The sequence below is a fragment of the Hypanus sabinus genome, chromosome 26 (genome assembly GCF_030144855.1).
Source record: "Hypanus sabinus isolate sHypSab1 chromosome 26, sHypSab1.hap1, whole genome shotgun sequence".
Lineage (NCBI taxonomy): Eukaryota > Metazoa > Chordata > Chondrichthyes > Myliobatiformes > Dasyatidae > Hypanus > Hypanus sabinus.
The window spans coordinates 26483785-26496839 of NC_082731.1; the positions used below are offsets into that span (position 1 = coordinate 26483785).

Here is a 13055-nt window from a genome sequence, read left to right on the forward strand (position 1 = left end):
CCCTCACTGTGGACCCCCCCCCAGCTCTATCTCACTTTATCTGCCCCTCCACTCAAACCTCATTCCCTCCCCTCTTGTTCATTCCCATATACTCTCTCACCTACCCTCCCTAATCCCCCCATTCACACCTACCACCTCGTACCTCACTCACCCCTCTCTACTCCCTCCCCTCATTACCCTCATTCACTCCACAGTCCTCTCACCTCATCATTCACTCACCCCACTCTCCCTCCCTCCTCACTACCTCCCCCATTGCCCTCATTCATTTACTCCTCACTACCTCCCACTCACCCACCCCTTGCTTCAACCATGCCTTTACCCCACCTCCCTCCCACACCCTCCTCTGCCCATCACTTTGCCACCTCTCTTACCCCCTTTACTCAGGCCACTCCTCCCTCTCCCACCACCCCAATCCCTATCACACTGAACACACAAATCTGTCCACCCACACCTTCACTGCACTACATTCCCCCTCACTCCCCTCACCTCTGAACCCTCAAACTGTCTCCTCACTCCCTCCCCTTCACAATATCCCTTCACTCCGAACGCTCGATATGTCCACTCCCTCCCCATGCACGCTCTTCTCTCCCCTTCTGACTCACTCTCCCTTGACCCCTGAAGCCACAATCTCTCGACTCCCTCCCTTCCACTACTGCCTTTGAGATGGTGAGGAAATGCTTATCCCAGAGAGAGGTAAATCTGTGGAGTTTGCTGCCAATGAAACAGTCGAGGCTACCTCAGTAAATAAATTTAATCGAAAGTTGGATAGATTTTTGCCTAGTAGGGGAATTATGGGTTATGGGGAAAGGGCAGGTGGGTGGAGGTGAGTCCATGGCCAGATCAGCCATGATACTGAATGGTGGAGCAGGCTCGACGGGCAAGATGGCCGACTCTTGCTCCTATTTCTTAATTTATTATGCGTTCCCCTTCACTCTCCCACCTCTCTCAGTTTCCCCCCCAACTTCGAACCTGCTCTTGCTTTCATGGCTACTTCAGTTCCTTTTTCCGATAGTATCATCCCGCAGGACATTGACGGCTGGGGATTCGGAGCTCTGCGTGCCATGGGACATTGACGGCTGGGGATTCAGAGCTCTGCGTGCCATGGGACATTGACGGCTGGGGATTCGGGGCTCTGTGTGCCATGGGACTTTGACGGCTGGGGATTCAGGGCTCTGCGTGCCATGGGACATTGACGGCTGGGGATTCAGAGCTCTGCGTGCCATGGGACATTGACGGCTGGGGATTCGGAGCACTGCGTGCCAAGGGACATTGACGGCTGGGGTTTCGGACCTGGGCATACAACTGGATGTCAGCGGCTGATGGCTGGGCTTCCTCTGTGGGATATGAACATTGCTTGCCACCGCATGGCATCGATGTGCCCTGCCACCTCTCAGCCCGGGCCTGGAGATTGCCTGGGACCTCACCGCATTCGGAGTTGGGCTGCTTCGTTTCCCTGAGAAGTGGCGAAGGGACACCGGATGTGCCGCGGTCTCCTGCGGGTGGTCGCCCCCACTTCTGGCCTCGCGGCCGAAGCAAGTTCACCGGGCAGACGGCTGAACGAGAAACCGAGGGCTCTGTCTTGTGGCTGGGAATGACTGACCTGCATCGGCTACAACCACCTTCCATGATGCTGAGATTCATCAGTTTCCTGTGTGTACGCCGGTCGTTTGCGTGAACAACCGAGACAGCCTAAGGATGTGCTGGGGGTAGCCAAGTGTGGCTTTCTGGCACACTTCAACAATGTTCAACAGAACAACGCAAGCGATAGCTTGGATGGGGCATCTTAGTTGGCAGGAACCAGCACACTGTGCTGGGTGATTCTCTGACTTTAACCACACGCGCAAAATGCTGGAAGAAATCAACAGGTCAGACGGCATCTATGGAGGAGAATAAACAGTCAACGTTTTCCTGAAGAAGGGTCTCGGCCCGAAAAGCCAGCTGTTCATTGCCCTCCATAGATGCTGCCTGACCTGCTGAGTTCCCCTGGCATTTTCCCCAGTACTTCCCACATCCCCAGAATGCCTTGCATCTCTCTTGTCTGGACCCAGTCTGCAGTGAGAGACTTTGCCGGAGCTCAGCCTGGGCCTCTGTGAGCCTGTTCCTCGGTCAATACCGTCAATGTCCCCTTGCAGCACTCTGCCGATGAGCAAGAGTAGACTCTCAGGCCCGTAACTGGATGGTAGCCTTGCCCATGAGGAGCAGGACATGCCGGTGGTGGAGCCATTTATTACCCTACAGCAATCATGCTCCTGAACATCACTCAGCACAACTCGGTACTGATCCCATGGCCTACAGCCTCAGTTCCAAAGTTCTCAGCCATTTTTAAAATTTGAACAACTTGACTACTTTTGCAAACTGATTGTTTGTCTGTCTTTGTTTATGCAATTTGTTTTGTAAATTCTATTGCCTTTATTTATATTTCCTGTAAATGCCCTGAAGAACATTAATCTCAATGTAGCACATGGTACACTTACGTACTTCGACAGCAAATTTACCCTGAGCTCTGAATGCTTGACACCACCTGGAGTAAATGGAAGCGTTTGAAGTTTCTAACACTGGGAAATCCCACCCCAACACCCCCGGCTGCCCATATCCCTCCCTCTCCTTTGCCTCCAGTTATCCTGGATGCCTCTCCCTAGAGACCTGCCCACAGGGGAGGGGGGGACCTTCCCTGCCTCCTCCCATTCCCATGTTCTTCCTGTACCATTTCACTCCTAGATCTGCTCCACTGTGAGATCACACTACAAAACCCACCCACCTACAGAACACACCCACGGACAGCTCCGGTCCTACTGCTATAAATATATTGAATGGTCCCCTTGTACAGGAAAGATGAATTCTTAATCTCCTGATCTGCCTGGTCATGGTCTTTGGGCATTATTGTCTGCCTGCTCCCGTAACAATATCACTGTATTCTGATTGTTTTCCCGTGTGCTAACTACCTCAGTGTATTGATGTGATGCGGTGATCTGAGTGGATGCACGCAAGACGAAGTCCGTCACTCCACCTTGGTACTCGTGACAGTAACAAACCAATTAAAAATTAATCTTCCTCCAGCTCCATCCCATAGATTGTCTGCACCTCACCTCCTCAGTGAAGCAGCCAGCATTATCGAAGACCCCACCCACTTGGACATCCTCCGTTCCCATCAGGCAGAAGGTACTAAACCCGTTCCCATCCCCCCATCGGGCAGAAGGTACTAAAGCCGTTCCCATCCCCCCATCGGGCAGAATGTACTAAACCCGTTCCCATCCCCCCATCGGGCAGAAGGTACTAAACCCGTTCCCATCCCCCCATCTGGCAGAAGGTACTAAACCCGTTCCCATCCCCCCATCGGGCAGAAGGTACTAAACCCGTTCCCATCCCCCCATCGGGCAGAAGGTACTAAACCCGTTCCCATCCCCCCATCTGGCAGAAGGTACTAAACCCGTTCCCATCCCCCCATCGGGCAGAAGGTACTAAACCCGTTCCCATCCCCCCATCGGGCAGAAGGTACTAAACCCTTTCCCATCCCCCCATCGGGCAGAAGGTACTAAAGCCGTTCCCATCCCCCCATCGGGCAGAAGGTACTAAACCCGTTCCCATTCCCCCATCGGGCAGAAGGTACTAAACCCGTTCCCATCCCCCCATCGGGCAGAAGGTACTAAAGCCGTTCCCATTCCCCCTTCGGGCAGAAGGTACTAAAGTCCGAAAGCACATCCTGCCAGACTCAAGGGCAGTTTCAGTCCTGTTGCGAGATTAAATGGATTTCTTGGACAATAAAGACCAATTTGTGATCTACCGCTCTATCTGGCCGGGGCCTTTGTACATTATTGTCTGGCTGCTGCTGGAACTAGAACACGATGTTCTGCGTGTGGTCATTGTTTTCCCATCTGTTCCTCAATATACCGGTGTAATGAAATAATCCGTGGATTGTTTGCAAAACCAAGTTTTTTTTTATTTACTGTACCTGAGAACAAGCGACGTGATAAATCAGTTTACAATTCCTCCATTTCATTTCCCACCCACCCTCTTCCCAAAATCAGACTCTCCCCCACCTTCAATTCCATTCTCACACCTTCTACCCAGCAATTACCTCCCCAATTCCATTTCCCTCACTCTCTCTCCATTCCCCTCTCTCCACCCCCTCTCTATTCCCCTCACTCCCTCCCCATTCTGCTCTCTCTCCACCTCCTCTCCATTCCCCTCAATCCTTCCTCATTCCCCTCTCTTTCCATCCCCTCTCCATTCCCCTCACCATTCCCCTTTTTCTCTCCATTCCCCTCAATCCCTCCTCATTCCCCTCTCTCCCCACCCCTCACCATTTCATTTTCTCTCTCCATTTCTCCTCACTCTCTCTCCATTCATCCATTTGCAGTCCCCTCACTCTCACCATTTTCTCTCTCCATCCTCTCCATTCCCCTCTGCACTCCCTCTCCCATTCCTTCATTCTCTCTCCCTTCCGCTCTCTCTCCATTCCCCTCTCTATTCCCCTTCACACTCTACCCATTCCCCTCACTCTCTCTATTCCCCTCTCTCCACCCCCTCCCCATTCCTCTCTCCAGCCCCTCACCATTCCCTTTTATCTCTGCATTCCCCTCACTCTCTCTATTCCCCTCTCTCTTTCAACCCCCTCCCCATTCCTCTCTCCAGCCCCTCTTCATTCCCCTCAGCATTCCCTATTCTCTCTCTGTACTCACCCTCTCTCCATACCCCCTCTTTCCGTTCCTTCGCACTCTCTCAACTCCCCATTCCTTCTACATTCCCTCACTCTCTCTCCACTCCCCTCTCTTTCCGTTCTGCCTACACTCTCTCCATTGCCCTCACTCGCTAGTTTGTTGACTGTCATTTCTTGTACGCAAATGTTAAGGTGAAGGAAATAATTTTACTCCGCATCCAAACCACAAAAGATAAAGAACATAATAATAAACGCAATGAAGATAAATACATAGCTTTTAGACATAGATGGCAACTATAAAGTGACAGTAGGGTGTCCATACGGTGGCTGACAGGAAATAATTCAGCTGCGGAGGTGTTGATTAGCTTTACTGCCAGAAGAAAGTAACTATTTTTGAGTCTGGTGTTAACGGGCTGGTTGATAAATAGCCTCCCCTCTCTTTTCCTCCATTCCCCCTCTCTCTCTCTCCATTCCCCGAATCTCTCCCTGTGGATATTGAAACCTTGAGCACTACCTTACTACTTTTTTATATTATTTGTTTTTGCACTATTTATAATTTAATATACACATGTACTTACTGCAATTGACTCACTTATTTTTCTATATTATCATGTATTGCATTGTTTTGCTGCCGCGAAACAAATTTCATGACATAAGCTAGTGACGTTAAACCTGAGTCTTATCTTTCGCTGACAGACACAGCGCATGCGCCCTGCTTCTTTGCACTGCGACTGCGCGGCGGCCGGTCCGAGGTAGGTGAGGGCCTCTAGTTGCGGCCGTGTTATTTCTCCCAGTGGGCCCGTGGTCAGGGGCGGCGGAAGGTAAAGGGTCACCTCGCCTCATGTTCGGGGCATGGAGAGAGGTGTGAATGGTCAGGAGGCCTCAGGTTCGGGTCGTGTGTGGGGGTGAAGCGACATGCGGTCCCTGGTCTGCTGAGAGAGGTTCGTATGGGTGAATGGTACAGGGGGCATCCTGTTGCTGTCACGTGTGGGGGATAAGGGGTCGCAGGGGCCACCTGCAGAGGGGAAGGGTCATTGAATTACTCCGGGGATGGACCTGAGGATCAGAGGGAAGCCCACGTTCCATCACTAGGCGCCCTTGTTCCTGGGTTGGAGGATCAAAGAACCAGAGTGATGGGTTGCAGAGCGTATGTGTGGGTCATCGGGGATGGGAAGAGTGAGCAGGTCACGTCTGGTTTGAAGGGTCACAGGGCCTAGGGTCCCACGGATGAGGGATCAGGGTGATGTTGAGCGTGTTAATGAACAGTCACAACTGACTCGTTCATTCGGTGGTCAAAAGAAGTAACCAATTACGCCGATCTTCAGGTATGTGGCGATCGCTATGTATTCCTCTGAAGCCGGTAACGAGAGCTTTCTCCTGTGGCCCTGTGTGTCGAGCAGGGAGTCAGTGGCGACTGGAGTGAGTACCCACTATACGTTATGTCTTTTTTTTTGTTTTTCACTCCCCCTGCCTGACACACACACACACCCTCCCTCCCCTCTCTTATTCTTTCTCTGTCTCTCCATCTCCCTCTCTCTTTGCCGGCTGACAATCTGTCTCTGCCCCTATCTCTCTCTTCTCTCCCCCCTCCCCCATTCCTCTCTATCTAGAACATAGAGTAGTACAGCACATTATAGGCCCTTCAGTCCACAATGTTGTGCCGACCCTCAAACCCTGCCTCCCATATACCCCCCCCCACCTTAAATTCCTCCATATACCTGTCTAGTAGTCTCTTAAACTTCACTAGTGTATCTGCCTCCACCACTGACTCAGGCAGTGCATTCCACGCACCAAACTGTCTGAGTGAAAAACCTTCCTCTGATATCCCCCTTGAACTTCCCTCCCCCTACTTTAAAGCCATGACCTCTTGTACTGAGCAGTGGTGCCCTGTGGAAGAGGCGCTGGCTGTCCACTCTGTCTATTCCTTTTAATATCTTGTACACCTCTATCATGTCTCCTCTTATCCTCCTCCCCAAAGAGTAAAGCCCTAGCTCCCTTAATCTCTGATCATAATCCATACTCTCTAAACCAGGCAGCATCCTGGTAAATCTCCTCTGTACCCTTTCCAATGCTTCAACATCCTTCCTATAGTCTCCCTGTCTGTCTTATATATCTCCCTGTCTGTCATCTCCCTCTGGCCTTTAAACACGGCAAGACTTATCAACCCAGCTGTCCTGCATCTGGTGATGCTTCAAAATTGTCAGAGAGCCGACTACTGGGGAATACTACTTCATGTTACTTTTTCCTGTTGTTCCACCCACCCCCATCCCCAGGCATGGTTTATCCCGAAGTGGGACAGAATATGGACCCCTGACGGATCTCCCAGACTGGTCTTTCGCAGGTGAGTGTGACATTCTGGGCTGAGCGAGACGGTCAGTGATCAGACTGACTACCTACTGCACATGTAATGCCTAACCCAGCACCAACATCCCACACTATCCCCCTCTCTTTTCATTCCTTGAATACCCACAGATCACAATCCAAACATACTCAAGATTTAGTGGTTCCAAACCTTTCTTATGCCATGGACCCCTACCAGTAACTGACAGGTCCACATCCCCTGTTGGGAGCAAGGGGATAACTGGGGGGTAAGTAGGACCATTCTGGGGGAGGGGGGTAGGGACATGCTTGGAGGAGGAGGATGTGGGCGAGGTCCGAATGGTGTGTTGGTATTTGGAGGATTGTGAGATCAGCATAGAGTGAGGTAATATGCTGGAGCTTTTTGAGATGGGGGATGGGCAGGCAGTGTTAGGTCTCTGAAAGAACATTAGGTGGATAAGTCCGGATAAGTTAGGTGGAATATACCCCAGATTATAGAAGGAGGCAAGAAAAGAGGTTGCTGGAGCCTTGACCAATACCTTCATGTCTTCTCCAGCCACAGGGGAGGTCCCAGAGCACTGGCTAGCAGCTAATGTTGTACCATTACTCAAAAAGGGAAATGGGGATAATCCTGGAAACTGGACTGGTGAGTCTCACATCAGTGTAAGGGAAGTTACGGACAGGATTCTTAGGGAACCAATTTATGAACCTTCAAAAAACCGTGGCCCGGTTAGGTTCAGTCTGCATGGCTTTATGTAGGGCAAGTTGTGTCTTACTAACTTGATTGAGCTGCTTGAGTGACAAAGGTGATTAATGAAGGCAGAGCTGGTAATGTTCAGTAAGGTGTTTAACAAATGTCCTCATGGGAAGTTCATCTGGAAGATTAGGATGCATGGGATCCACAGTGAATTGGCTTAGGACATAGGGTACCAGTCGATGGAACTTGTTCTGACTGGAGGTTCGTGACCAGTGGTGCTCTGTTGGGATCTGTACTGGGATATCTGCTGTGATATTTTTATTTAGAGAGAATGAGGCCCAACAAGCTGTACTGTCCAGCGACGCACCTATTAACATTATTGCCTAACTACAGGACAATTTACAATGACCAATTAACCTACTAACCGCTACGTCTATGGATTTTGGGAGGTAACCTGTGCAGTATGCAGGGAGAATTTGCAAACTCCTTCCAGACAGTGCTGGGACTGAACTCCAAACTCCAGAAAATCCCAAGCAGTACTAGTATCGTGCTGATTGCTACGTGACAGTGGCGTTATGTAAATTGAGATGAATGGGTTAGTAAGTTAACAGATGATATGAACATTGCTCATAATGTGGATAGTGTAGAACAGAGGTTTTCCCATGGACCCCTCAGTAATTGGTAGGGGTCTGTGGCATAAGAAAGGTTGGGAACTCTTGGTGTAGAAGATTGCCAAAGACAGTGCTGTGCAGGTCAGTTGCAGATACTGTTTAATCCAGCTCAGTGTGAGGAGTTGCATTTTGAGAGATCAAATGTAACCAGACAGTGCACATGGCGAGATCCTTAACGGTGTGAAATTGCAGAGGAATCTCGTGGTCCAAGTCCGTCGCTCCTTGAAAGTGACTGCACAGAGTGATAGGGTGGTAGAGGCATATGGCATTTTTGTCTTCATTTGTCAAAGCATTGTGTTTTAAGAGACTGGAGTATTGCATTGAGTTCTGGTCACCCTGTTATAGGAAGGATGTAGAAGCTTTGGAGAAGGTTTGACAGGATGTTATATAACCATATAACAATCACAGCACGGAAACAGGCCATCTCGGCCCTCCTAGTCCGTGCCGAACTCTTAATCTCACCTTGTCCCACCTACCTGCACTCAGCCCATAACCCTCCACTCCTTTCCTGTCTATATACCTATCCAATTTTACCTTAAATGACACAACTGAACTGGCCTCTACTACTTCTACAGGAAGCTCATTCCACACAGCTATCACTCTCTGAGTAAAGAAATACCCCCTCGTGTTTCCCTTAAACTTTTGCCCCCTAACTCTCAAATCATGTCCTCTCGTTTGAATCTCCCCTACTCTCAATGGAAACAGCCTATTCACGTCAACTCTATCTATCCCTCTCAAAATTTTAAATACCTCGATCAAATCCCCCCTCAACCTTCTACGCTCCAGTGAATAGAGACCTAACTTGTCCAACCTTTCTCTGTAACTTAAGTGCTGAAACCCAGGCAACATCCTAGTAAATCGTCTCTGCACTCTCTCTAATTTATTGATATCTTTCCTATAATTCAGTGACCAGAACTGTACACAATATTCCAAATTTGGCCTTACCAATGCCTTGTACAATTTTAACATTATATCCCAACTTCTGTACTCAATGCTCTGATTTATAAAGGCCAGCGTTCCAAAAGCCTTCTTCACCACCCTATCTACATGAGACTCCACCTTCAGGGAACTATGCACTGTTATTCCTAGATCTCTCTGTTCCACTGCATTACTCAATGCCCTACCATTTACCCTGTATGTTCTATTTGGATTATTCCTGCCAAAATGTAAAGCCTCACGCTTCTCAGCATTAAACTCCATCTGCCAACTTTCAGCCCTTTCTTCTAACCGGCATAAATCTCCCTGCAAGCTTTGAAAACCCACCTCATTATCCACAACACCTCCTACCTTAGTATCATCGGTATACTTACTAATCCAATTTACCACCCCATCATCCAGATCATTTATGTATATTACAAACAACATTGGGCCCAAAACAGATCCCTGAGGCACCCCGCTAGTCACTGGCCTCCATCCCGATAAACAATTATCCGCCACTACTCTCTGGCATCTCCCATCTAGCCACTGTTGAATCCATTTTATTACTCCAGCATTAATACCTAACGACTGAACCTTCTTAACTAACCTTCCATGTGGAACTTTGCCAAAGGCCTTGCTGAAGTCCATATAGACTACATCAACTGCCCTACCCTCGTCAACATTCCTCGTAACTTCTTCAAAAAATTCAATAAGGTTTGTCAACCATGACCTTCCACGCACAAATCCATGCTGGCTACTCCTAATCAGATCCTGTCTATCCAGATAATTATTAATACTATCTCTAAGAATACTTTTCATTAATTTTCCCACCACTGATATCAAACTGACAGGTCTATAATTGCTAGGCTTACTTCTAGGACCCTTTTTAAACAATGGAACCACATGAGCAATACGCCAATCCTCCGGCGCAATCCCCATTTCTAATGACATCTTAAAGATCTCCGTCAGAGCTCCTGCTATTTCTACACAAACTTCCCTCAAGGTCCTGGGGAATATCCTGTCAGGATCCGGAGATTTATCCACTTTTAAATTTCTTAAAAGCGCTAGTACTTCCACCTCTTTAATTGTCATAGGTTCCATAACTTCCTTACTTGTTTCCCACACCTTACACAATTCAATATCCTTCTCCTTAGTGAATATCGAAGAGAAGAAATCGTTCAAAATCTCCCCCATCTCCCTCGGCTCCACACATAGCTGACCACTCTGATTCTCTAAGGGGCCAATTTTATCCCTCACTATCCTTGTGCTTTTAATATAACTTTCGGATTTACTTTCACCTTATTTGCCAAACCAACCTCGTATCTTCTTTTAGCTTTTCTAATCTCTTTCTTAAGATTCCTTTTACATTCTTTATATTCCTCGAGCAATTCCTTTACTCCATGCTGCCTATATCTATTGTAGACATCCCTCTTTTTCTGAACCAAATTTCTAATATCCCTTGAAAACCATGGTGCTCTCAAACCTTTAACCTTTCCTTTCACCCTAACAGGAACATAAAGATTCTGTACCCTCATAATTTCACCCTTAAATGACCTCCATTTCTCTATTACATCCTTCCCATAAAAAACTTGACCCAATCCACTCTCTCTAAATCCCTTCCCATCTCCTCAAAGTTAGCCTTTCTCCAATCAAAAATCTCAACTGTAGGTCCAGTCCTGTCCTTCTCCATAATTATATTGAAGCTAATGCTATTGTGATCACTGGACCCGAAGTGCTCCCCAACACATACATCTGTCAGCTGACCTATCGCATTCCCTAACAGGAGATCCAACACTGCCCCATCTCTAGTCGGTACTTCTATGTATTGTTGCAAAAAACTATCCTGCACACATTTCACAAACTCTAAACCATCCAGCCCTTTTACAGAATGAGCTTCCCAGTCTATGTGTGGAAAATTAAAATCTCCCACAATCACCACCTTGTGTTTACTACAAATATCTGCTATCTCCTTACACATTTGCTCTTCCAACTCATGCGCCCCATTAGGTGGCCTATAATACACTCCTATCAGTGTTACTGCACCTTTCCCATTCCTCAATTCCACCCAAATAGTCTCCCTAGAGGAGCTCTCTAATCTATCCTTCCAAAGCACCACCATAAGATTTTCTCGGACAAGCAATGCAACACCTCCTCCTCTGGCCCCTCCTACTCTATCACACCTGAAGCAACTAAATCCAGGAATATTTAGTTGCCAATCACACCCTTCCTGCAACCATGTTTCACTAATAGCTACAACATCATAATTCCAGGTATCAATCCACGCTTTAAGCTCATCCACCTTTCTTACAATGCTCCTAGCATTAAAATAGATACATTTAAAATACTCTCCACCTCCTCCTCCTCTCTTTTCATCCCTAACAATGCATTCAAATTTATTCTCCTTTTCTTTCTTCTTGCCTACATCTTCGGGCTGAGTGCATCCCTTCTCCATCACCTGCCTTTCCTCCCTCACACACTGTCTACTTACTTGCACTACTGGTGAACTAACCTCCTCTCCCATAGTTTCCTCAAATTGATTCCCGCCCCCCTCCCCCATCTTACTAGTTTAAAGCCTGCCCTGTAGCCCTAGCAAACCTCCCGGCTAGGATATTGGTCCCCCCAGGAATCAAGTGTAACCCGTCCTTCTTGAACAGGTCACGCCTGCCCCAGAAGAGGTCCCAATGATCCAGAAACTTGAATCCCTGCCCCCTGCTCCATCCCACAGCCACGCATTCATCCTCCACCTAATTCCATTTCTACTCTCACTGTCGCGTGGAACAGGCAGTAATCCCGAGATTACTACCTTTGCGGTCCTTCCTCTTAACTGCCTTCCTAACTCCCTATACTCTCGTTTTAGGACCTCTTCCCCTTTCCTACCTATGTCATTGGTACCTACATGTACCACGACCTCTGGCTCCTCACCCTCCCTCTTCAGGATATCTTGGACGCGATCAGAAACGTCCCGAACCCTGGCACCAGGGGGGCAAATTACCATCCGGGACTCCCAATCACCTCCCCAGAACCGCCTGTCTGAACCCCTGACTATCAAGTTCCCTATTACTATGGTCCTCTTTCTTCTATCCCTACCCTTCTGAGCTACAGGGCCGTCCTCTGTGCCGGAGGCCCGGCCACTGTCACTTTCACCAGGTAGGCTGTCCCCCCCCAACAGTACTCAAACATGAATACTTATTGTCAAGGGGTACAGCCACCGGGGTACTCTCTAGTACCTGTCTCTTCCCCTTCCTGACCGTGACCCACCTATCTGCCTCCCGTGGCCCTGGAGTGACCACCTGCCTGTAACTCCTCTCTATCACCTCCTCACTCTCCCTGACCAGGCGAAGGTCATCGAGCTGCAGCTCCAGTTCCCTAACTCGGTCCTTCAGGAGCTGCAGTTCGGCGCACCTGGCGAGGGGAGACCTGATTTGAAGTTTCCAAAATTACACGAGGCATAGATAGAGCAGACCCTTCTTCACAGGGCCCAGATGTCTGATCCCAGAGGACAAGCATTGAAGGTGAAAGGGGAAAGGTTCAAAGGAGGTGTATAGAGCAAGTGTTTTTCTTTAAACTCAGTCCATATTTGGTGCCTGGAACCTGTTGCCTGGAGTGGCAGTGGTTGCAGATATGATAGCATTTCAGAGTCTCCTAGGTATATACATGGATGTGCAGGAAATAGAGGTACCTGGACATTGTGTGGGCAGAGAGGATTAGTTAAGCACTTAATTGATTTGGCACACCGTCTGCCAAAGGTTTTGTTCCTGTGCAGTACATTCTACTCAGCAACCCATCCACAGGG

General features: G+C 48.6%; 1 protein-coding gene across 4 annotated transcripts in view; it reads left to right on the plus strand.

Annotated features, from left to right (window-relative positions):
• mrpl52 (mitochondrial ribosomal protein L52) overlaps window positions 1–13055 on the plus strand; it is a 36313-nt gene that overhangs the window by 3089 nt on the left and 20169 nt on the right. The window contains exons 1-5 of one of the 4 annotated variants that reach the window (XM_059950715.1): window positions 649–693; window positions 3058–3159; window positions 5354–5409; window positions 5983–6076; window positions 6931–6998. In XM_059950715.1, the coding sequence (XP_059806698.1) occupies window positions 664–693; window positions 3058–3159; window positions 5354–5409; window positions 5983–6076; window positions 6931–6998 (350 nt within the window). In that variant the 5' untranslated portion in view covers window positions 649–663. Of the gene's footprint in view, window positions 1–648; window positions 694–3057; window positions 3160–5353; window positions 5410–5460; window positions 5599–5982; window positions 6077–6930; window positions 6999–13055 lie in introns of those variants that run through there. The other 3 variants (XM_059950714.1, XM_059950711.1, XM_059950712.1) reach the window with 3 other exon arrangements.